We start from the raw sequence: 26,020 nt of genomic DNA on the forward strand, positions 1-26,020 counted from the left end.
TGGCTCAGAATGGCTGACGGAGGGTTTGAGAATGGATGGAATGGATCTTCCTGGGGGAGTTAAGCTCTGCCCTGCAATTTAAACGAGAAGGGAATGAATAGGGAAGAAACATGGCTTAGTGGATAATGATGATGATGATGGTATTTGTTAACCTCTTACTATGTGCCAAGCACTGGAACAGATACAAGGTATTCAGGTTGTCCCAAGTGGGGCTCAAAGTCTAAAGCCCCATTTTACAGATGAGGTAACTGAAACACAGAGAAGTTAGGTGACTTGTTCTAAGTCACACAGCTGATAAGTGGCAGAGCCAAGATTAGAGCCCACGGCCTCTGACTCATTCATTCAATCATATTTATTGAGCACTTACTGTGTGCAGAGCACTGTACTAAGAGCTTGGAGAGTACAATTCATTAATCCCAAATCCTTGTTCATTCCTCTAAGCCACGCCGGGGAGTCAGAGGACCCGTTGTAATCCTGGTTCTGCCTCTTATCTGCTATATGACCTTGGGCAAGTTCCTTCACTTCTCTATGCTTCAGTTACCTCATATGTAAAATGGGGATTAAGACTGTGAGCCACTTATGGGGTAGGGAATGTGCCCAACCCAATTTGCTTATTTCCATCCCAGGGCTTAGTACAGTGCTGGGCACATAATAAGCGCTTTACAACTACTACAACTATTATAAACAAAAACCACAGAAAAAAAAGGACCTTGGAGTCTGGAGGATGCATCTTTCTAGAAATCCCACATGCCAATTGCTGAGCATTCCTCAGGTCTTTGGATTCATGGTGAATTGTGACATGATGACAAAATTTATGACACCTAATGGAACATTTCAGAAAAGGAATCTATAAAGTCTTTACCAGCTCTTTTCAAATTCCTCCTTCCTCTCAACTGTCTCAGGCTTACCCACAGGGTTTTACAATCAAAATAACATTCAGGGTAATTGTCATCATTGAATAATTTTATCATCTCTTGATGGATTAATTTGTCAACCTGTTTGTTTCATTAGTGAGAAGTGAGCAGATGACATTCCTTCTTCCACTTCTTTTTCCTGCTAGAGAAAAGTAAACACTCCCTAAATGGATCTTCTCTGCCTTTTGGAGACCCTGTTACTTAGTAGTTTGCCCAGTAAATTTGTGGTAAGAGAATATATTTCAAAACAATAATGTGAAAGATAATTCCACCCCATGCCCTTTCTATTTTCAAACATCACTCTTCACTTGCTGACTCTCTCTGGGGCTTACATGGGAAGAGCAAAGTGGATATGAAAATTGTCTTTCAGCTGGCAAATGCTTCAGTGCATTCTCTCCTCCTCTTCTGCCTGGCCCCCCTGCCACCTCATTTAACCCCCCTATCCATTTTCCTCTTAAAAGTCTGACCTTTGTCCTGAAAGCAATCTCATCCTAAATGAGATGGTGACAGAGTGACCTGATTCTCATTGTTGCTTTAGGATTCAGAATTTAGAATGGGGTGATTTTTTCCCCAAAAAATTATTCTAAAAGTTCCTCCTTTTTTTATAGGCCCTCCTATATATTGACATGTTTCAGAAACTACTGTCTTGAAGGTTTGAGGGGATCCTGGTCCTTAGTTTATTAAGATTATTAATTAATTAATTAATTAAGATTATACCTATGATGGGGAGGAGAGGACTGGGGAAGGGAAATTGAGGGTTTGTTTTGAATTCCACTCTTGCTTCTCCAACAAATGTGTAAGGGATGCTTCCATGAGAAACCATGAGCCATTGATTTCATTTCCACGGATACACCAACAAAGGTTCTAGAGGCTGAGTGAAGAGAAGGGAAAAACTCCAGAAATGAGAAAGGAAAGAGGGAAATGAGAAAGGAAAGAGGCATAGGAAGAGTTCAGTCAATTGATGGTATCTATTGAGCACTTACTGGGTGCATAGCACTGTACTAAGTGCTTGGGAGAGTACAATATAGCAGGGTTGGTAGACATGCTCCCTGTCCACGACCAATTTACAATTTAGAGGGGAGAAAGACATCAATATAAATTAAGGTTATGTACATAGAGCTGTGGAATTGAGGGAGGAGGAGTAAACGGAGCAAATCAGGGTAATGCAAAAGGGAGTGGGAGAAGAGGAAAGGAGAGCTTAGTCAGGGAAGGCCTCTTGGAGGAAATGTGCCTTTAAAAAGACTTTGAGGGTGTGAAGAGGGATCATTTGTCAGATACGAAGAAGGAGGTTGTTCCAAGCCAGCGGCAGGAGGTGGGCAAGAGATAGATGAGATTGAGGTACAGTGAACAAGTTAGAAATTCAATCAGTGGTATTTATTGAATGCTCACTGTATGCAGAAAACAGTACTAATCATTTGGGAGAGTACAATACAAGAAAATGTGCCTATGATTAACTCTCCTTAGCCTAGTACCAGAGAAGCCAGATCAATTTTCCAAACACTGCCCCGTTTCAATGACTGTAAACTGCCAGTTGAGGCATAAGTTCTGCTTGATCTCTTGGGAAAGAGGCAGCTGAACCAGATTAAATGAAGTACTACTTATTAAAAAAAAACAGGGACCAGGTGCATTGAAAAAAAAGAAAAGAAAGAAACGGATACATTCTGGTATTTCAGAGTCCCGAAGTGGGGAGCCTGTGGAGTGATCAGGTAAGGAAAAGTTCTTTCCAGTTCAAATATAACTTAGTGGCTGCCAAACAGTTTGAAAAATCTTTCCACCCCTCCACCCCCAATCAGATAAATTGTAGTAATGTGAGTCGGTGACATTGGCTTCTGGAGTCTGGCAGGACCTGCCTCCACCGCACTCTGTCCAGGGAAGGAATGAGTGACAGACCGGGATCAAGGCACTGGGGGTGAGTAGCTGCTTTTTCCTTAGAGGAGCAGAAAGTGCAAGGAGCTGGAGGGGCGGGGGTCCCTCTTGGATTCTAAAGCCCAATGTATGGGCTGTGGGAAATCCCCCCCTCTTTTTGGAGGGGTGATTGAGATGTGGGTGCTGGTGTTTTTTTAAGCTCGGGGGGTGCCCCCGGAGAGTGAGGAAGTGGGTTTTAGGTGAACCCCTGCTGAGTAATGGGGTGGACTCCACCCGCCTCCAGCTCTGTGCTCCCTGGGGGGGGGTCGGGGTAGACCCCTGGGCTGGGGGGGGGGGGGGCTCAGGTGAGCCGGGAGCCCCGATAAGCCCCTGACGCAGGGAGGAGCAGGGAAAAGCAAGGATTAACATTGCTGCTGCGCTTCCAAAGGAGGGGTGGGAGTGGGGGTTGGGGTCCCCCTTTGGCCGCTAGTTTGGGGGGCTGGCAGGTCCGGACTCTTGAGGTGGGTGGGCTCGGCTGTTTGTGACTTGCAGATTCCCTCTTGCAGGTGCCTGGGGAAGGGGCAGGTGTGAGGAGGCCAGAGGAGAGGGGAGGAGGCTGGGGGTCCCCAGGGGGCTGGGCTAGAGAGAGGGAGGGAAGGGGGAGATCTCCCCTTCCTGGGAATCTTTAGAATGGGGTAAAGGGAGGGGAGAGGGGATCCTTTTCCTGGGCCTTGGTGAAGTTGGAAATTTTTCCTCCTTTCTCTGCACAAGCAGCCCCCTCCAGATCTTTCCCTCTGCCACTCTCCCCAGCTCTCTTCCTTGCCCCCCTTCAGCTCTCTCCCCTGCCCCCCCCACACCTTCCCCAAATTCTCAGTTTCACCAGGCCCCTGTCAGCTCAGTTGGTCAGCCCAGAGAGCCGGATCCTCGAGCAAAAGCAGCCCCCCAGACATAGTCAGGGGTCAGAACTTCTTGAAGGTTGGGGGCAGGAGGACAAGGGGTGTGGGGAGGGGTGAGAGCTGAGTTAATTCATTTAATCATATTTACTGAGCAGAGCACTATACTAAGTGCTTGGGAAGTACAGTTCAGCAACAGAGACAATCCCTGCTTGATTCCCACTCCCAGGATCAGGAGGAAGTCAGAAAAGGAGCAGGGCAAGGAATCAAAAAAGGGGCGCCTTACTAAATGCCCCACGCCATCCGCTGCACAGGCAGGATCCTAGGGGACCTCCTGGGACCCAGGGGGAGGGAGGAGAAAGGCCACTGTAACACCCCATTACCAACCCCTCCCCACAACAACCTGCCCCTCCGAGGACTCTGAGAAACTGAGTTGTGGGAGAGAGATGGGATTTATGGGGCCAAAGGGAGTCAAGGGAGACCTTATTAATGGTATTTATTGAGCACTTGCTATGTACCGGGCACTGTATTAAGCACTGGGGTGGATACATTCTCCAAGAAGAGGGGGCCTTAGGGGCTACCACTAGCCCCCCATCCCACCTCACCCCAGCCCACCCCCTGCCTGGCTGGGTGCTGGCATCACGAGCCCTGCCAGAGGGTAGGGAGTGAACAGCAGTTGCTGGGCAGAGGGAAGCACAGTCTCCTACCCTAAAATCCAAGAGGAATTAGGAGCCGGGAGCAGGAGAAGGCAATCAATAACAACCCTCCCTCCCTTCCTTCTTCCTCTTATCTCCTGGGTTCAGCCTCTCCTAGGTTCTCTCATCTTCCAGCCCCCAATCTGGCCCCAGGGCCTGGCCCCCTAGGATAGCTTGAGTTCATGTTACCTTTCCCCCTGGGAAGGGATTTGGGGGCTGGGAGGCTTTTTCAGTGTCCCTCCAGAGGGAGTGAAGAAAGAAACCGGCCTTCCTCTGCTCTTTGAAACCTGCCAGGCTGAGAGGCGTAGTTGGCATTGCTTTTCCACCCCGCTAGGCAGTTTCAGAATTTCGGGGGGAGGGCGGTGTTCTCATCCTGACCCCACCCGTGAGAGGCATGTCCCTCCAGCTCCCCTAGCCTGGGGCTCCTCTCAGGCTCCTTGGACAGTCTTGCGGCTCACGAGCCAGTGACCAATTACCACATTCCTGCTGCCTTGGCATCGTGTGTGTTGGGGCGGGGGGGGCGGGGGGAGGCACAGAGAGAGAGAGATGTCTGCATCCAGACTGGTTCTGTTCGCCTCACTGAAGACACTCCAGACAGACACACACATTCGCATCCCTGATCACAGGCATTTGTTTCAAATCTAGCATTTCTGAGCTCACAGAACATTTCTCCTTGGCCCACGGTCTTCAGGAGGTAAGGGAAGTGGGGAAATCCATGGTCAGAATCATATTTGGAGGCCACATGGACAAGAAACTGAAAGAGGCCTCCCCCTCCTTTTCCTCCCTTTTGTATGCCTTTGTGTCCAAACTGTGGCGGGGGGGGGGGGTGTGACCCACCCAATCTTCGTGTGGACAGGGAATGTGTCTGTTATTATTGTACTCTCCCAAGCTCTTAGTACAATGCTCTGCACACAGTCCCTCCATAAATGCCATTGATAATTTGACCAAACAACAGGTAGGAGGAAGTCCAGGTAGAGGCCGAGGTTTTAATAAACCCAAGATTAGTTTAATCCTGGTCAGCTAAGATCCTTACTGGAGATGACTCAGATGACGTTTTCTGTGAACTTGGATAATTAATGAGTCCATCACCCATGGTTGTAAAAGGCACCTGGATGGCTGAATGTCTCATCTCTTGAGCCTTAAAGGTATTTTCTGGGTAGGTCAGCTCTTGATATGCAAATAAAATGGAATGCTCCTCCCTGCAGCACGCTGGACCTTGGGGGTAATAATAATGATGGTATTTGTTAAGAGCTACTATGTGTCAGGCTTAGTACTAAGCACCGGGGACAAGCAAATCAAGTTGGACACAGTCCCTGTCCCACCTGGGGCTCCCAGTCTCAATCCCCATGTTACGGATGAGGTAACGGAGACACAGAGAAGTGACTTGCCCAAGGTCACACAGCAGACAAGCGGCAGAGCCGGGATGAGAACCCATGACCTTCTGACTCCCAGACCCATGCTATATCCATGATGCCATGCTGCTTTCACTATCAGTCAATAGTATTTATTGAGTGTTTAGTATGTGCAGAGCACTATATTAAGCACTTGGGAGAGTACAATATAACAGTTGGTACATATAATCCCTGCCCATAAGGAACTCACAGTCTAGAGTGGGACAGTAATATGAATAAATGCTATGTACATAAGTGCTGTGGGGCTGGGAAGGGGAATGAATAAAGGGAGCAAGTCAGGGTGACACAGAAGGAAGTGGAAGGAAAGGAAAAGAGAGCTTAGATAGGGAAGGCCTCTTGGAGGAGTCGTGCCTTCAATAAGCCTTTGAAGTAGGAGAGTAAGTGTCTGTCAGATATGAGGAGGGTGAGTGATTCAGGCCAAAGGCAGGACAAGGACAAGAGATCGGTGGTGAGATAGACGAGATCGAGGTACCGTGAGTAGATTGGCTTTAGAGGAGCAAAGTGTGTGGCCTGGGTTGTAGTAGGAGAGCAGTGAGGTGAGGTAGGAAGGGGCAAGAGTGCCTTAAAGCCGACAGTGAAGATTTTCTGTTTGAGGCAACCACTGGAGGTTCTTGAAAAGTGGGGAAACATGGACTGAACACTTTTTTTAGAAAACTCATCCAGACTGCAGAGCGAAGTAAGGACTTCACAATTGTTTCCAGAAAGCAAAAACCGCAGAGTAAAAAACTTGAGGCCGGCTGGCCCGGTTCCGACGCTGCCTTCTTTTCCCTTGCAGTAAGTGCGTGCCTCTCTGCAAGCCCAAGAGCAACATCATGGTGGCATTCAAAGGGGTGTGGACGCAGCCTTTCTGGAAGGCGGTGGCCGCGGAGTTTCTGGCCATGGTCATTTTCGTCCTCCTCAGCCTGGGCTCGACGATCAACTGGGGCGGGAGCGAGCAGCCGTTGCCCACGGACCTGGTCCTCATCTCGCTCTGCTTCGGGCTGAGCATCGCCACGATGGTCCAGTGTTTCGGGCACATCAGCGGGGCCCATGTGAACCCGGCGGTGACGGTGGCCATGGTGTGCACGAGGAAGATCAGCATCGCCAAGTCAGTCTTCTACGTCGCGGCGCAGTGCCTGGGGGCGGTGGTCGGTGCTGGCCTCCTCTACCTCGTCACTCCTCCCGGTGTCCTGGGCGGACTCGGAGTCACTACGGTAATGCCTTTTATTTTCAACTGGGATTTGTTCAGTGCTTACTATGTGCCAGGTACTGCAATAAGCCCAGGGGTAGGTACAAGTTACTCAGGTTGGACTCAGTCCCCCGTGGGCTCATGGTCTTAAATTCCCATTTTACAGATGGGGTAAATTAGGCACAGGGAAGTGAAGTAACTTGCCCGAGTTCACACAACAGACAAGTGATGGAGCTGGGATTAGAACCCGGGTCCTTTGGATTTCCCGGCCTGTGCTCTAACCATGAGGCCACGCTGATAATAATAATAATTAATAGTTATGGTATTTGTTAAGCACTTACCATGTGCCAGCCACTATACTATCCCAGCTCCACCTCCTGTCAGCTGTGTGACTGTGGCCAAGTCACTTAACTTCTCTGTGCCTCAGTTCCCTCATCTGTCAAATGGGGATTAAGACTATGAGCCTCACGTGGGACAACCTGATTACCCTGTATCTACTCCAGCACTTAGAACAGTGCTCTGCACATAGTAAGCGCTTAACAAATACCAACATTATTATATTGAGCGCTGGGGAGGATACAAGCAAAACAGGTTGGACACGGTCCCTGTCCCCCGTGGGGCTCACAGTCTCAATCCCCATTTTATGGGTGAGGTAACTGAGGCACAGAGAAGTGAAGTGACTTGCCCAAGGTCGTTGGACCTTCTGAATCCCAGGCCCATACTCTATCCACTACACCATGCTGCTTCCTAATATTTAGGTTGACCATCAGAGAAGGAACCTCTAGGGCCCAGAAAGAGTTACCTCCCCTCTCAAAGTGCCTTAATAATAATAATAACAATAATAATAATAATGTTGGTATTTGTTAAGCACTTACTATGTGCAGAGCACTGTTCTAAGCGCTGGGGTAGATACAGGGTAATCAGGTTGTCCCACATGAGGCTCACAGTCTTCATCCCCATTTTACAGATGAGGTAACTGAGGCACAGAGAAGTTAAGTGACTTGTCCACAGTCACACAGCTGACATGTGGTGGAGTCAGAATTTGAACCCATGACCTCTGACTCTCAAGCCCATGCTCTTTCCACTGAGCCATGCTGCTTTTCTACAATGAGAAGCAGTGTTGCCTAGTGGAAAGAGTCCAGTCCTGGGAGTCTAAGGACCTGTGTTCTAAACCCAGTTCCACCACTTGTCTGTTGTGGAACCTTGGGCATGTCACTGAACTTCTGAGCCTCAGTTTTACAAATGAGGATTCAATACCTGTTCTCACTCCAGCTTAAACTGTGAGCCCCATGTGGGACCTGATGATCTTGAATTTACCCCAGTGCTTAGTACAGTGCTTGGCACAGAATAAAGACTTAACAAACCCTCTTTAGATTTGAGGCTCCCCCTCTAGACTGTAGGCTTGTTGGAGGCAGGGAATGTTTCTGTTTATTCATTCATTCAATAGTATTTATTAAGTGCTTAGTATGTGCAGAGCACTGTACTAAGTGCTTGGAATGTACAAATAGATATTGTTATACTGTACTCTCCCAAGCACTTAGTACAGTGCTTTTCACCGAGTAAGACCTCAATAAATACTATTGAATGAATGAATGAATGAACAAAGTGTGGCGTAGTGGACAGAGCATGGGCCTGGGAGTCAGAAGGTCATGAGTTCTAATCCTGACACTGCCACTTGTCTACTATGTGACTTTGGGCAAGTCACTTAACTTCTCTGTGCCTCAGTTACCTCATTTGTAAAATGGGGATTGGGACTGAGACCCCTAAATGGGATAGGGGCTGTGTCCAACCTGATTTGCTTATATCCACCCCAGAGTTTAGTACAGTGCCTGGCACACAGTAAGTGCTTAACAAATGCCATTATTATCATTATTATTAAATACCACAATTATTAGAATCCCAACAGGTCATACTGGTGTTATTTCACCTCCCACCAAGAGGGAAAGTGGAGTGTCACCTGAACAATGTCTCTGGCATAGTGGAACAATCTAATTCTAAAGACTGAAAGATGCAGGATGGGTGGAGGTGGTAGAAGGGGTGAGGATGGAGGAAGGATTTTTGTTGTTTCTGACCCTAAAACCCACTGGGGCTACAAGAGAGAAGCTGCTTTTGGGAAAGAGGAATACCCCCCTTTTCTCCCCCTGCCACTCACCGGCTGTGTGACCTTAGGCAAGTCACTTCACTTCTCTGTGTCTCAGTTCATACATACACACACCTATTCAGACCTTAGCTATGTCACACAACAGACAGTTCCAGCAAGTACTTTAGCATTAGGCTAAATCAACACACTAGAGCAGAAATTGTCATTAAATCAACATATGCTATTAGAAGGTTGGACCTGGATATATATTTTTTTAATGGTATATGTTAAGGGCACACTATGCACCAGACACTGTTCTAAGCTCAGGGGTAGGTATAAATCAGTCAGGTTGGACACAGTTCGTGTCCCCCATGGAGCTCACAATCTTAGTCCACATTTTACAAATGAGGTAACTGAAGCCCAGAGAAGCCCAGTGACTTTCCCAAGGTCACAGAGCAGACAAGTGGCACAGCTGGGATTAGAACTCAAGACCTCCTGACACCCAGGCTCATGCTCCATCTACTACTAGGCCATTCTGCTTCTCATATCTTCAGTCTTCAACTACCTTCTTCTAACCCCAGTATCCACCACTAATCACCGGCCCCAGCCACTGAATTTGGGCTGCTGTGGCTTTTTGAGGATATGGGAAGGGCTAGTTTTAACAGACTTAAAATCATTTTGGTATTATTATTTTTTAACTTCATCTCATTTCTGCGTCTGAAAATCCTTCTTTCAAAATCCCACCCTTTAAAGGCATTTTTTGACTGGGGTCTAGATTGCAGTTTTTTCAAAGATGATAAGAAATAATCATTTATTATCCCAGCTCCAAAACTAATTAAAGACCCACCAGAGCCACACGCTGCTTAAATTTTAATTGAAACAGAAATTAATTAATTTAAACCCAATTAACAAATTTATAATTGCATAATAAAGTACAACCCTCTCCAGGAAAAAAAGTTTTGTACATTTTTAATCCATCAGAAGTGCTTTGGCTTCCTTCATAGAAATGGCCTTTTTGTCATGGAGAAAGTTATCAGCCCTGCCAAAAGTAGGTGGAAAATAATTACATATTTTTCCAGGGTGAGAAGCAGCATATCCTAGTGGAAAGAGGTCAAGCCTGGGAGTCAGAGAACTTGGGTTTTAATCTCGGCTCCACCACTCACCTGCTGTGTGACCTTGGGCAAGTCATTTCACTTCTCTGTGACTCAGTTCCCTCATCTGTAAAAGGGTGATTAAGACTGTGAGCCCCACCTGGGACACGGACTGTGTCCAACCCGATTATATTGCATCTACCCCAGTATTTAGTACAGTGCTTAACAAATACAAAAAATAAAAAGTAATTGGGGGGAAAGAGGGAGAAGGGACATCAATTCCCAGATCTCTGAACTATCTTGCTATCTAATGACAGTAAATACTCAGGACATAGTAACTACTTAACAAATACTATTTAAACAAACAAACAAACAAAAAACTTGGACTCAGACTGTGAACCACATGTGGAAGAGGACTGTGTCTAACTGGATGATCTTGTATCTATCCCAGTGCTTAGTACAGTTCTCGTCACTAAAGTCCTTAACAAATACCACAATTAACATTATCCTTTTTATTAGGGTGCAAAAAGGCAGTGACTGTCTTAGAGAAGCATCATGGCCTAGGGGCTAGAGCATGAGCCTGAGAGTCAGAACGGCCTGGGTTCTAATTCTGGCTCTGCCATTTGTTTGCTGTGTGACCTTGGGCAAATCACTTCACTTCTCTGTGCCTCAGATCCCTCATCTGTAAAATGGGGTTTAACACTGTGAGCCTCTTGTGGGCCAGGGACTGTATACAACCTGATTATCTTGTATCTACCCCAGAGCTTAGTACAGTGCCTGGCACAGTAAGTGCTTAATAACTACCACAGTTAATATTTATTATTACTATTATTTTTGCCTAGTCAGTTGCAGGGGAGAGTATATGCCAGCTTCAACCAAGGTGGTGTTTTTTTCTTTCTAGGTCCATAAAAACCTTACTGCTGGTCACGGACTCCTAGTGGAGTTGATAATCACATTTCAGCTGGTGTTTACCATCTTTGCCAGCTGTGATCGCAACCGAACGGACGTCACTGGCTCAGTCGCATTAGCCATCGGGTTTTCCGTTGCCATCGGGCACTTATTTGCGGTAAGTTTCCAACGCCTCTAAATCCTAAAGCCTTTTGGCCCCCTCTCTTACAAGGGGGCAGAAGATACATTTTTTTATGGTAAGTCTTAAGCACTTACTAGTGCCAGACACTGTTCTAAGCACTGGGGTAGATACAAACTAATCAGGTTGGACAAAGTCTCCATTCCACATGGGGCTCACAGTCTTAATCCCCATTTTACAGATGAGGGAACTGAGGCACAGAGAAGTGAATTGACTTGCCCAAGGTCTTAAAGCAGACAAGGAGCAGAGCTGGGATTAGAATCCAGATCCCTCTAACCACTAGGACCCTCTGCTTCTCAGAGGAAGCTCTTCAATGTCCAACTGAACCACTCTCAGTTCTCCAGACTGTGGATCGATCAATCCACCAATCAGTGGTATTTATTGAATGTTTACTGTGTGCAGAGCATCACCCTAAATGCTCTGGAGAGTACGATCCAACAGAGTTGGTAGACACGTTCCCTGCCCACAATGATAGACCAATAATTTCTCCTAAATGGCATCCTTGGTAGTAGTTGGTAATGAATGAACCCAGTTATCAGTTTGCTTTTGATAGTGGCCTAGTTGAAGGAGTGCAGTCCTGAGAACTGGAGGAGATTGGTGTCCTACACCATCATTGCTTTGCTATGTGACCATAGGCAGGTCACTTGCCCTCTCTGGGCCTCAGTTTCCAGAAGGGAAAAATAAAACTTAGAGGGATGTCGTAGAGACAAAAAGAGATAAGCAATGTCCAGAACAGTTTGGCAAAAGATTAAAAACTCTCCCTCTGCACATTCAAAGTATTATTATCGTGCCTGAATTTGTATCTCTTTTTTTTTTCCCTACAGATCAATTATACGGGCTCCAGCATGAACCCTGCCCGGTCCTTTGGACCTGCTGTTATCATGGGAAACTGGGAGAACCACTGGGTAACTGAGATGCAAATTATAGCCTTTCTTTTTTAAGCTAAACACCATATCAATCATTTGCTTTTCATTCACTCCCTCCCTCCCAATATGTGTGACCCTAAAAATGGCATAGTGGCTCGAGCACAGGCCTGGGAGTCAGAAGGACCTGGGTTTTAGTCCCAGCTCCACCACTTGTCTGCTGTGTGACCTTGGGCAAGTTACTTTACTTCTTTGTGCCTCAGTTACCTCATCTGTAAAATGAGGGATTGAGGCTGTGAGCTCCATTTGGGGCAGGGACCGTGTCCAATTCGATTTGCTTGTACCCCAGTGCCTAGTACGGTACCTGGCACATAGTAAGTGCTTAACAAATACCATCATTATTATTATCCCCACCCAATCCCCCGACCTTTATGATACCTCCCAAAGAGACATTAGAAAAGCCAGCCTAGATTTTCTGCGAAACATCCACACTTAATCTCTTCTTCACCTGCTCTAATATTCTTTATAATACAATGTTCAGTGAGGAATGCGTGACAGACTGTGGCAGAATTTAGCATACTTGATGTTTGTCTTTGTGAAGCAGTTAAGAACAGGGGCAGGGGTGGGTTTGTTTTTCAAATTGAGGCTGACCAAGGCTGCTTGGAAATAAAAGAAATCATAAAGAAATCAAAAGCAAAGATGTTTGGAAGTGTAGTAAACAAACCCGCTTTGTTTACCAAAGTGCCAAACCAATTAACAATATGTGAATTGGAAGCATTGGTGGTGAGTGGATCCCAATGCCTCAGTGACACAGCCTTTTCCAGGAACATCACAGAACTGCAGTTTTGAAAACAATAGAAGGACTCAAGAAAAACACATATTCTGTCTTGCCTCCTGCCTAATTAAATGATCCAGTCGTATCGCTTCAAGATTTTAGCCTTATCAGATCTGTAGCATCCCTAATCGATTTTATTTGGATGGTTCCTTACCTCAGAGGAATCTGAGGCACTTCACGGTGAGCAACTGCAGTTATTGAAAGACTAATTGCCTACAAGAGTATGATAGCAATTAAAAATAGTAATAACATGTTGGGAAACGAAGCAGTGGCAAAGCCATTTAGTTTGGGGCTGATGTAAGATGTGTGAGAGGGTCAGGAATTCCTCATCCCATGCTTGTGATGTAATAGATTTAATTCCACTTTCGTTTAGTTTGCTTTCTTTTGAATCCATAGGAACAAAAGACTGTCTTTCACTCCTAGCCCTGCCAAATTCAGGTTTATTGGCAGCCGGAAAACCAAAAGGCTATCAGGGATGGGATTGGCAATCTGTGATAGAAAAACCTGTTCTTTAAAAAAACGAATTGGGAGGCTTCCTTTCTAAACTCTGCCACTGGTTTTCTGGAATTACTGGAAATTTCAGTTTATGCAGAATTAAATCCAATGTTTCATTTTTCCCATCCCTGTGGAGACTTCATTATTTCAGAGTTTATTGGGATCCTGAAAAAAAAAAACAAATTCAATTCCAAATCTTTTTTAATTCACAATGAAGAGAAAAAACCCTTCATCTCTTACGAATCTGCAAAGTGAAAAATCTGTTGATTGTGGGGAAGAAATATGTCTTCAATTAGTCACCTGCACATTGTAATGAAAAGGTTCAAATTTCAGGAACAAGTGAGCTCTGTGTTGGTTGATTAAATCACAGACTTTACCCTGGCGATATTACTGGCAAATTGACTTAAACTGAAAACTAATTACTGATTCTTTCTGAGATTCATTGCCAAATGTAGAGTGTTTCTATCTAATCTGTATTTCTTTACAGCCGTGTAAATAGTAAAATACGAAATGCATTTTTTGGCGAGCGAAGCAGGACCATGAGAACAATTCAGACAGATTGTCACGTCTTACCTTTTAACATTTGTATTCAGGCCTATAATTACTTTTTTTAAAGGGCAGGATTCAATTTCCTTTTTGAAATGCAGAACTTTCCCTAACAGCAGATCATCCCGAGTTTGGATTTTGAAATAACTCTTTGGGTATCTGATGCTCCGTTTAGAGTCCCAGGGCTCCTTGATGGCACCAAGCCTAAGCAGAGCCAATCTAGTCTTTTTTTCAAGGAGGAACAAAGTACGGGCATGTAGAGGCGGATTTTCTTCCTCCCCTTGGAAGGGCAGATAAACTCTTTTTTTTTTCACTATTTTTTCCGTAAGAGATAAGGGAATCGGAGCCCACAGGTCGCCACCTGATGGTTGTTGCAGAAATGACCCTGGGTGTCCAGTTGGACTCCTTTTACCTAGAAGATATTGAATATGAGGTGAATTTTTTTCCTAAAGTTTCAAGAGAGATTGTGATTTTTTTTCACGTCTTTTCAAAGTAAAGGCTAGTTTTCTGTTACTCAATAGGATGGATCTCATTTGAGGAACATTCCACTGGGGATACATGAGGAGGAGGAGGGATAGTATGTATTAAGGGTAATAATAATCGTGGTATTGTGTTAAGGACTTACTATGTGCCAAGCACTGTTCTAAGCACTGGGGTAGATACATTGTCCCTAACCCACATTGGGCTCACAGTCTCAGTCTCCATTTTATAGATGAGGAAAGTGAGGCACAGAGAATAATAATGTTGGTATTTAAGTGCTTACTATGTGCAGAGCACTGTTCTAAGTGCTGGGGCAGATACAGGTAGTCAGGTTGTCCTACGTGAGGCTCACATTTAATCCCCATTTTACAGATGAGGTAACTGAGGCACAGAGAAGTGAAGTGACTTGCCCACAATCACACAGCTGACAAGTGGCAGAGCTGGGATGCGAACCCATGACCTCCCAAGCCCGGGCTCTTGTGCTGGGGCTGGCGAGTCTAGTCAGCTGGACCCACTCCCTTGGCTGCCCATGCAAGGGTCACGTTTGAGGTCACAGTGGGAGTTGTGGGGGTGATGATGGCACACTCCCACCCTGGACCTTCTACCTGACCTGGTTCTTGTTAATTGTACTTTCCAAGCGCTTAGTACCATGCTCTTCACACAATAAGTGCTCAAAAAATATGATTGAATGAATGAAGTGCTTAATAACCATCATCACCAGTGTCATCATCATCGTTATTATAGGTGCAAAGAACTTTAACTGAAAAAGAAGCAGAAAGCACTGAGAGTCGGAAGATACTCCTTATCTTCCTTAGACTTTTAACTTTCCTCTGGCCTTCTTCTAGGGGAAGTTGTTGACACAACTTCTGTGTAGGTGGAGATCTTGGTGGGAATGATTAGTGATAGTCCTAGGATGAAATACTACAATTTACTTATGCTTCCTTCTCACTTTAAATAGATTTGGGTTTGGGAGTAGTAGTTCGGCTATCAGACTTGCACAGTGCTTTTGTCTTTTCCCTTAAGTAGAGATTGAATAATAATAAAAATAATAATGGTGGCCTTTGTAAGCATTTACCATTATGCCAAGCACTCTACTAAGCACTGTGGTAGATTCAAGATAATTAAGTCACACTAGGGGTTTACAGTCTAAGTAGGTGAGAGAAACAAAACAAAACAAGTAAACAGGCATCAACTTAATACAGAAGCAGTAAGGCCTAGTGGAAAGAGCACTGGGCCTGGGAGACAAGAGATCTGGATTCTTATTCCGGCACTGCCACTTGCCTGCCGTAAAGCAGCCTGGCCTAATGGATAGAGCACAGGCCTGGGAGTCAGAAGGACCTGGATTCTAATCCTGACTCTGCTACTTGTCTGCCATGTGACCTTGGACAAGTCACTTCAGCTCTCTGTGCCTCTGGCACCTCATCTGTAAAATGGAAATTAAGGCTGTGTGCCCCATGTGGGACATGGACTGTGTCCAATCTGCTTAGCTTGTACCTATCCCACTGCTTAGTACTGTTCCTGGCACATAATAAATGTTTAACAAGTACCATAAAAAAAAGAGAGGGACCTTGGGCAAGTCACTTACCTTCCCCATTTTGTGAAATGTAAAATATGGATTCAAAACCTGTTCTCCCTCCCACTTAGAGTGTGACACCCCCCTCCCATCACCACCACCTCCACCATGTAGGACAAGGACTGTGTTCAGCCTGATTATCCTGCACCTACCTTAGTGATTAGTACAGTGCTTGGCCCATAGTAACCATTTAAAAATACCACAGTTATACAAAATGCCAAGTGGTGGAGTAGGTACAGTGAGATGGGACACAGTCCCTTTCTGACATAGGGGTCACAGTCTAAAGGAGAGGGAGAACAGATATTGAATGACCCCATTTTACAGATGAGGAAACTGAAGTCCTTGAAGTGTCTTGCCCAAGGACATAGAACAGGCAAGTAGCCAAGTTAGGAACAGAACCCAGGCATCCTGACTCCCAGACCCTTACTGTTTGGTCTAGGCCAGGCTGCCTCTCGTTGTCTGTAGTGTTTATGAGAGTTCCAAGAAGATTGCAAATTTCCTCTAAACTATCAACTCAGTAGGAAGAGAAGTGCAGAGACATTAGGGTGCCAGACATCAAAGAGGAGGAGAGAGAGTGGAAAAGGGAAGAGAATGGGAAGTCCCATCTAACTTTTTTATGGTATTTAAGCGCTTACTACTTGGCAAACACTGTTCTAAGCCCTGAGGTAGATAAAAGTTAAGTTGGGCACAGTCCTTGTCCCACATGTGTCTCACAGTCTAAGTAGGAGGGAGAATAGGAGAACTGAGGCACAGAGAAGATAAGTGACTTGCCCAAGGTCACACAGCAAGCAATTAGCAGAGTCAGGGCTGGAACCCAAGTCCTCTGCCTCCCAGGCCTGTGTTCTTTCCACAAGATCATGCTCCTTCAGGTCAGCGCAATCAATCCAGCGCTTAGAACAGTGCTCGGCACATAGTAAGCGCTTAACAAATACCAACATTATTAATTGGTGGGAGTTATTAAGCCCTGATGGAATGCAAAGCACTCTATTAAGTGATGTAATTCAGAGATCTGGGAATTGATGTCCCATCTCCCTATTTGTCTCCAATTCTGCTTTGTTTTTGGGGGGGTTTTATAATCGTGTTAAGGGTGTACTATTTGCTAGGCATTGTACTAAGTGCTGGGGTAGATACAAGTTAATCCAAATGGACACAGTCCATGTCCCAAAAGGAAACTGAGGCATAGAGAAGTGAAGTGACTTGCCCAAAGTCACCCAGCCAGTGAGCGGTGAAGCCGGGATTAGAACCCAGGTCTTCTAACTTCCAGGCCCGTGCTCCTTCCGCTTGGACACAGTTCTTCCCTAGTCTTCCACCCAAGTCTTCTGCACCCTCCTCCTCAGTCACTTCCCTTATTTCATTTCCACGTTTGGAGGATTTCCACCCGTGACCATAGTATTTTTCCACCTTTCTGTAGGTCTACTGGGTGGGACCGATAATAGGAGCCGTCCTGGCTGGTGGTCTCTATGAGTACGTCTTCTGTCCTGATGCTGAGCTCAAACGTCGCCTGAGGGAGGCCTTCAACAAGGCCGCCCAACCCGCCAAAGGCCACTACGTGGAGGTGGACAACAGCCAGAACCAAGTGGAAACGGATGACCTGATCTTGAAACCCGGCCTCGTGCACGTCATTGACATCGACCGGGGAGAGGAGAAGAAGGGGAAAGAGACGTCCAGCGAGGTGCTGTCTTCCGTATGACTAGCAAGTAGCACCGGAAGCAGAGAAGAACCGACGGAGTTGGCTACGGATTTCCTCCCCCCCATTAAAGAGACCGATCTGCTGTAATTGGGACACCCCCCGGTCCTCAGGATGGAAGCAAACCCCTTCCTGCCGGCCACTTTTTCATATCCTATTCTCCTTTCTCTACATCAGCAGTCTCCCTGATTTAAGAGAGGCAGAGAGAGGACTTCCAAATTGAAGGAAAAAAAACAAGTCTCTTAGAATTTCCCCGATGGATGTCTGAGGGAAAGACCGTCGTGAGCTGGAAATGTAGGTTGACATTTGAAGCTTGCCTGCAAGTGCCTAGTGAGTGACGTTTTTATCCAATTCTTTTCCTATTTGGCCAATCCTTAACTGGAGTTAACCCCAAATCTGATTTCTAACCCAAGTAACATTTTCTGCAGATTTAGCAAGAGGAATCTTCAGCCTGGCACTAAGTTCACATTCAAGAGGATTTCTCTCTGGAGTTTTTCTGTGCCAACTGGGAAATTACTGAGTTTTTGTTTTAGAACTACCTCCACAAGACAAAACGTTAAAGGGGGTTTTAAAACGGCAGTTCTTGCTAGTGGTTCTTTTGATTTGATTTTTACTCTACTTGATTTTGTGCATATCTGTCTTTATAAATCTAAGCTTCTATAAATATCACTTTCCCTTTGATCTAATATCAAACAGAAAATTCCCGTAGCAGAAAATAACTGAAAAGCACTCACATGCACTACATCTTGGTTGATTCCAATGTCCATCTGAGAAAACATATCCACATCTTCCACTCAATGATGGCAGAATGCTGAGTTAAGATGGGGAAAGAAATTAGGAAATCTGTGTTCAGATATAGGAGGAAACAAAGGTTGATCTGTTTTTGGTGCACTTATTCAAATAAGCTGACCCGAGCTAATTTATCTAACCTAATTCTTTTAACCACTCGTCTGCTTTGTTTATGTTATTTTTTAACATCCTAGCAAAGCTGAGGTAGCATTTGTTTTGTTTTTTTTAACTTTGGTTAACTATATTTAAACATCGTTTTGTTTTGCTTTTTGATAATGGAAATGTTTGGGTTAAGTTATTGTTAGTTGTTCTTATAGTTGATGCTGTTGAACCGAACAGTGAGAGACACTACTGCCATAAACAAATCTTGCAAACTTCCCCTGCCCAATTATAAACAGGGAAGCTTTCTTTGGTTGACATTTGCGAGAAAAACAATTTACGGGGAATTGGGATGGAGTAATGAAGGCAGAAAAGGAGCTAGAGTTGGGGGGGAGAACAACTTATAACTAATGATTTGTAGTTCCGATGTGATTCCCTGCAAGCTTCTATTGCTGACATTTCTTGTGATCATTTCTATTCATTTGTCTTTGCATAAGGTCAGTAGAGTTCTGAGAAACCTTCTGTTCAAAACCAACCTACCGGTTTAGACTTGATTTCAAACTCAGACAAGCGAATGCCAGCATAAGTGAACAAAAGTTAGTAGTCGTAAGTGCTAACCTAACACGAAGTGTGGGGAGGGTTGCTTGGATCTAGTTCAGAAGCCAAGCTTTCTTCTCCACCATCCATCTTTTGTTTGGCTCTGGTGGTTATAGACAAAGGTGAGAATGCTCCAAGGCTGATTAGTTTGAAATGTCAAATACAGCAGTCAAATCATCAAAGAGTCCAGAGCTCTAAGAAACAGCATGGCTTAATGTCAAGAGCACAGGCCAGGGAGGCAGAAAACCTGAGTTCTAATCCTGGCTCCACCACTTGTCTGCTCTGTGACCTTGGGTGAGTCACTTCAGTTTTCTGTGCCTCTGTTACCTCATCTGGAAAATGGGGGTTAAGACTGTGAGCCCTATGTGGGACAGGGACTGTGTCCAACCCAAATATCTTGTATCTACCCCAGCCCTTAGTACAGTGCCTGACATACTTAACAAATACCATAAAAAAGACCCTCAGCCCACTCTCAGAAAGCTATATGCTAAGATTTTGGTGTACACGGAAGAAGGCCAGGATTCTCACATTCAGCCAATCAAAAATAAGAGTTAGGTTTTGTTGGGGGGTTTTTAAGAATATCTTATATGGGATTTGGAGGGAAACGATCGTTTTGGCTTTTAGAAAAACTTTGTGTGATTTTTTTTTTCCCATAGACTCCTGATTTCAAAGGGAAATGTGAATGCTTACTTGCTCCTGAGGTTTTCTAGAGGCATGAACTGAATGAACATGTACCTCATGAGAATAGCTCAAATGTTTTGGGGGTGTTTTTTCCCACATGTGGGAACGTATTTTGTATTTCACTCGAGGCAAAGTAATGAAATTGTACCTTTTTAATGACATCCATTCAGCAGTGTCTCTTGGCTTTTGGGTGCCACCAAATTATCCCCTTCCCCTTAATCCTTCCTTATTAAGGGAGTGCACAGAACCTGTCCCAGGAGAGCACCGCTGTCAGATACATGAAAAAGGAATGAAAGACAGGAAACAGAGAAACCCAAATTAATTTCTCATCTGTACACTGGAAAGGATCACAAGACATTATCTCTCCAGAGGGAGGTCTCCCCACAACAAGGAAGGGTTTTTATGGTGGCGGGGGAGGCTTTAGCTTGGGGCGGGGAGGGATATGAATCCTGGGTTTGGTTCCCATTTCTGCTACCCTTGTGCTGAGTGACCTTCAAAATAATCTGCTACTCCTTTCTTTGTTTCGGTTCCAGCCTGTATTTGTTCTCAATTCCATCAAAGCCCTGTCGTGCATTTAATCAGTGATATGGCCTGGATTCTTTCTGTTAAAAGAGCTGTCCAGTTAGGTGAGCTCAGTGAAGAGGTGGGTAGAGTCCAGTACAGAGACCATCGTGCCTACACACCTGCTTGTACTACAGCATATGTGGTTGGTCGATCAATCGACGGTACTTATTAAGTGCTCACTGTGTGCAGAGCACTGCACTAAACACTTGGGAGAGTGCATGGCAGTGGAGTCAGTAGACATGATCCCTGCTGCCATTTTCTATTCTGCCCCCGAGGGAGCAAGGCAGGGAACATTGATCTGTGTGTCCTAAGAGCACAGAGAGTAAGTTGTTCTTTATTTTCCATACTATGCCCCTTCTGTGACCATCCCTCTGCTTTGTGGGAGTGCTTTATGAATCATGGACCAAAATTTAGAGTAGCTGTGATTCCTTGTCTGTCTTTGCGACTGAATCCCACCTTCCCGCATATCTAGACTGTAAACTTGTTATGGGCAGGGACCTTGTCTGCTAATCCTGTTGTATTGTACTCTCCCAAGCACCTAGCACAATGCTCTACACAAAGTAAACACACAATAAATACCACTGATTAATTGATCTAACAACCCTGTACAATGTAAATTTATCTTGGCAGGGACTGTGTCTACCAACTCTGTCGTAATCTCCCAAGTGCTTAATACAGTGTTCCCCATGTGGTAAGCATATAATAAATACTGGTTGATTGACTAAATCCCAATCCTTGTAGTCACACCCTGACCCATGAGTGGTTTCCAAGCTGTAAATTATCTTCAGAAGGAAGGAGGGAACTTTGGAATGGGTGCTTTTTTTTCCCTAAAGAATAATCTCCAAACTCAGTTGTAAACTCAAAAGGTCGAACATGCACAGTAGCTTCTCTTGTGATCCAACATAGGATTCCTCTACTGCCTTTAGAAACACAGAATGCCCGAGGGAGGGATTACCTTTACGGTCATAGAAAACTATAATTGGATCTATAAGGATCATCTTTCCATTCACATAAGTCAGTGAAAATTCTTATGAGTGGCATTAACAGGACACAAATCCAGAGTGGTTTGAAAGCATAGTTTACTATAGAGTTGATGAGCAAAAGGAAGCGTGTTTTATCTAAATAGTCCAGGAGAAGGTAGATTAGCAGACAGTAGTTCTGGTCTTGGAAAACATTACGCACTAACTTAACTCACTTTTTAAACTATCTTTTACTTATATGTCTGTGTGTTTGTATATCCATGTTTGTATTTTAGTGTCTTACATGGCGAATTCACAGGAAATGTCAATATTGAGATTATGTCCCTCAACAACAATGTTATATTTTAAAAGCATGTCCAGAGTTTTTGTTTTTTCCAATTGCATGTGCTTTATTTTCCAAAATTAACAGGAGAAAAGACCTTTAAATCCATTCCTGGATAATGTGGGATTGTACAATTGGTCACAGAATGCAGTGCCTGCTTGTAAATTCAGTCAGAATGGTAATGCACCCCTAGATGACAGTAATAGTAAAAGTAATAGTCATAATAATAATGGTATTTAAGTGCTTATTTAAATGTGCTAGGAATTGAACTAAGTGCTGGGGTAGATGCAGGGTAATTAGGTGGTACACAATCTGTCCCATACTGGGCTCACAGTTTTAATCCCCATTTTACAGAGTAATAGTAGCATTTATTGAATGCCCACTGCTTGCAAGGCATCATACTAAGTACTTGGAGACAACAAAACTAAGTGCCACATGTCCTGCCCACAAGGAATTTACACTTTAAGGGGGTAGACAGAAATAAAATACATTTGCAAACACTCACCCCTAACTTCTTTTTAACCTTTCCAGCATCCATGTAAAAGGTGGGGTGAGAGATCTGGGGGTAAAGAAGGGGGAGTGAGCGGGAGGATGAGTAATTGGAACAGGTACCCCAAATCTCTGCAGAGTTGGGGTAGTCCTAAGAACTAGGGGAGCAGGGTAAGGTAGCTTTGGAGGCCAGAGACTCAGAGTAAACTTCACTGCCCACTCATTCTCAGTACTCGAAATGGGGTCCTCTAGACTGTTACCTCATTATGGGTAGGGAACATATCTACCTATTCCAGTGTATTGTATTGCCCCAAGTGTTTAGTGCAGTGCTCTGCACCCAATAAGGTCTCAGTCAATATCATTGATTAATTTTGAGAGTGATGCCTTGCCAGAGGAATTCTGTTTCAACTCCCTCATGTCTAATCTAATCTAATAGGTCCAAAAAGTAACTATTCAGAAATTCCAAAATACCAGAAATTCCAAAAGTTCAGTGAGAGAGATGGCTTGCATCAGACACAATCACCTAGGAAGCAGTGTGGCACTGTGGAAAGAGCTCAGACCTGGGAGTCTGGGGACCTGGATTCTAATACCAGCTCTGCTGCTTGTCTCCTCTGTAACCTTGGGCAGGTCACTTCACTTTGTGCATTAGTTTCCTCATCTGCAGGGTGAAGATTCCATACCTGTTCTCCCTCCTGTTTAAACTGTGAGTCCCGTGAAGGATCTGATTATCTTCTATCTACCCCAGCACTTAGTACAGTCCTCGGCACACAATAAGTGCTTAACAAATACTACAGTTATCGTTTATTACCTATTGCACCTGACTTCCTTTTTTAGAAAGTTACTTTTCATCCCAGGAAAAAGTATGAGTTGCCTCTCGGTTGCCCAAAATGGCAGTGACTTTTAAAGTCCTTCTTTCTCAGAAATCAATGCTCGGCATTTAATGCAAGACCCAAACATGTCACAGCTGTACTCTTGCAAATGGCTCATCTGAGGCCTCTGAAAATACAGATCAAATGTGGTGCACTATTCACTGCTGACAAAGCAAATTAAATTTAAGAGAAATTGCAGTGTTAACCATTCTGACTGAAGTCAAAGAGATGGAAATGTAACTGATTTATATAACCCACCAAGATATATATCTAGGAGCTGTTCAGGATTAATTAAATAAACATGCATGGAAATATATAAACAAGTATTTATCACTTTTATGACCCAAGTCCCAGTAAAATTGTAATTCATGATAAACTGAGGAAAATAAACTGAACATATGGCCATGTTCACAGTTATTTATTAACTGAAATGCTAGCTGTTACCACAATATTAGAGTTAATTTTACAGAGCTTTAACTGCATTGCCTTGTGTTTGGAATAATCTATTACACATGATAAATCTGGTTGATCTCCATATGTTGGCTCTCACACCATTTGGCTTTGGCAAATAAACTGTTTTCTGGTTTAAAAAAAAAAAGTAAAGGTGGTGATTGATCTCTTTCCATTTCAGGTATTTCTCTCAGTTTGGAATCAGTAGTGTGGAAGAATCAGGAATAACAAGAATAACAGGGAGGGCAGGTCAAGTTGCCTCACTTCTTTCATCTGTAAAATGGGGATCAAGACTGTGAGCCTTCTGTGGGACAGGGACTGGGTCCTGCATGATTATCCTGTATCTACCCCAGCCCTTAGTAAAGAGTCTGCCATATAGTAAGTGCTTAACAAATAACATCTAAGAAAAAAATTTCCAGGCCTATCGGCAATGATCAACCAAGATCTCTTGGAGCAGAGAGCTACTCACCCTCTACCATTCCCCTTCCTGGTCATTTATTCATTCATTCAATTATATTTATTGAGTGCTTACCTGTGCAGAGCACTGTACTAGATCCTGTCCTCCCCTGTGGTCAGCACTGTAAATGCAGACTTACTGTTCCTCTGTCCTGTGGGAAGAGAAGAGGACAGGAGGTGAGGAGAATCCATCAATCACAGATTTTTACTGAGTACTTACTGCGTGCAGAGCACCGTACTAAGCTCTTGGGAGAGTCAATTATAGCAGAGTCGCTAAACACCAACGCTGGACACAACAAGCTTACAGGCTAAGTAGGAGACTGGCATTAAAGCAGTTGAGGGGTAGGGAAAATACAGTATAAGAATATATAAGGATTGTGGGGCTGGGGTGAGTATCAAAGTACTTAAAGGGCACACAGCCAAGTTCATAATCAGTGCAAAGAGGAGGAGGAGATGTAATTTTTAAAAGGTTTTGAAGGGAGAGGGAGTGTTGGACTGTCAGATATGAAGGGGGAGGGAATTTCAGGCCTGAAGGAAGATGTGGGCAAGTGATGGGATAAAACCCTATTGTTTCCAGCTTCCTTTTCAATGATTACTTTCTCAGAATTCATGCCCTTTTCATAACTAAATGAGATTGCGGTGCTTTTGAACCTTCCTACAGGTGATCTTCAATAAACTATCAAGAGTGACCGCCTTTGAACTAATGTCACAAAAACAAATCTAGTAAAGTGACAGAGTACTTTGGAAGGGCATATGAAAAGATTATGAAAACCCTTCTACTATTTACTCTCAAACAAATGCTCTATAACAAAAGATGGGAATGTTCTTGCTTTTTTCTTACAAAATGCTTTCCACCCTTGAATTAAAAGGTTGAAGACTTATCCTCAACCAGACCAGTTTAACTCTTTCTCTTTCCTCTCCACAGCCCACCAAAATTGGTAAAATGGTTGGGAAAATAGAGATCTGAGCAGTTTTTATGAAAGAATTAATAAAGCTGATCTGAATCATCCTTTCATTTTGGAGAATTACATGTGACGTGATTTAGGAAATAAGACTGTTTCTTACAAAATGCTGTTGTCTTATGCTGTCGAGCCACGTCTGACCCATAGGGACGCCATGGACACATCTCTCCCAGAGCGCTCCACTTCCACCTGCAATCGTTCTGGTGATGTATCCATAGAGTTTTCTTGGTAAAAATACAGAAACAGTTAACCATTTTCTCCTTCCACGCAGTAAACCTGAGTCTCCACCTTTGAGTCTATCCTGTACCACTGCTGCCCAGCACAGGTGAGTTTTGACTTGTAGCAGTTTGCCTTCCATTCGCTAGACACTGCCCAAGCTAGGAATGGAATGGGTAGGCCTCTGCTTGACTCTCCCTCCTGTAGTCGAGACTGGTAGAGTACTGGAAACTCTCCAGGTACGACCCTGAAAGGTGTACAAAATGTTATATCATCACAATTTCAAGGACCCTGGGAATTATTTGTTTAAGAATATTCTTCTTCCACTCACTAGAAGATCTCTTGAGGCAAGCAAAAAAGTCTTCTCTTCCTTCTTTCTTCTCCTCCTTCTCTTTCCTCTTCCTCTATTTCTTTTTCTTTTTCCTTCTCTTCCTCTTCTTTCTCTTCTTCCTCTTCTTTCTCTTCTTCCTCTTATTCCTTCTCCATCCCCTTCTTCTCATTCTCTGTCTCCTCCTTCTCCACCTTCTCCTTCTCCTTCTTGTTTTTCTCTCTGTACTAAATGTTAAGGATCCTCCCTGCCTTGAGAAATTTATGATATAAATATTCCTGTGAAATATGTGCTGAGAGGAGGATAAATGTGGTGGATTATAATCACAGAGAGTTTTATAGAATCAATTCATCAACTGGAACCCAACCAAAAATCAGGCTGCACTTTCCATTACCATCATCATCATCATTATTTATTAAGTCTTTACATTGTGTCAAGCAAAGTTCTAAGCATTGAGATTGATACAGAAAAATTAGAGTAGACAGAGCAATTTGTAAGAGTGAGGGAGGACAGGCACTTCATCACCATTTTCCAGATGAGGAAAGTGAGGCACA

General features: G+C 44.2%; 1 protein-coding gene and 1 non-coding gene across 3 annotated transcripts; one reads left to right on the forward strand and one right to left on the reverse strand.

Moving 5' to 3' along the window:
• The first annotated feature begins 2,295 nt into the window (after positions 1-2,295).
• Positions 2,296-17,885, forward strand: AQP4 (aquaporin 4). 2 transcript variants are annotated; one of them, XM_039912683.1, is made up of 6 exons: positions 2,296-2,620; positions 2,708-2,823; positions 6,535-6,952; positions 11,000-11,164; positions 12,010-12,090; positions 17,389-17,885. In XM_039912683.1, the coding sequence occupies exons 2-6, from the start codon at positions 2,792-2,794 to the stop codon at positions 17,665-17,667; spliced, it is 975 nt and encodes a 324-aa protein (XP_039768617.1). In that variant the 5' UTR covers positions 2,296-2,620; positions 2,708-2,791; the 3' UTR covers positions 17,668-17,885. The 2 variants fall into 2 exon arrangements, with proteins under 2 accessions (XP_039768617.1, XP_007666320.1); XM_007668130.3 differs by lacking the exon at positions 2,708-2,823 and having other exon boundaries at positions 2,297-2,620.
• A 7,372-nt stretch (positions 17,886-25,257) lies between these two features.
• LOC114813648 lies at positions 25,258-25,395 on the reverse strand. Its single transcript, XR_003761365.1, has one exon. It is a non-coding gene; the product is annotated as a small nucleolar RNA SNORA7 (small nucleolar RNA).
• Between the last annotated feature and the right edge of the window lie 625 nt (positions 25,396-26,020).

Source organism: Ornithorhynchus anatinus, chromosome 7 (genome assembly GCF_004115215.2).
Source record: "Ornithorhynchus anatinus isolate Pmale09 chromosome 7, mOrnAna1.pri.v4, whole genome shotgun sequence".
Classification (NCBI taxonomy): domain Eukaryota; kingdom Metazoa; phylum Chordata; class Mammalia; order Monotremata; family Ornithorhynchidae; genus Ornithorhynchus; species Ornithorhynchus anatinus.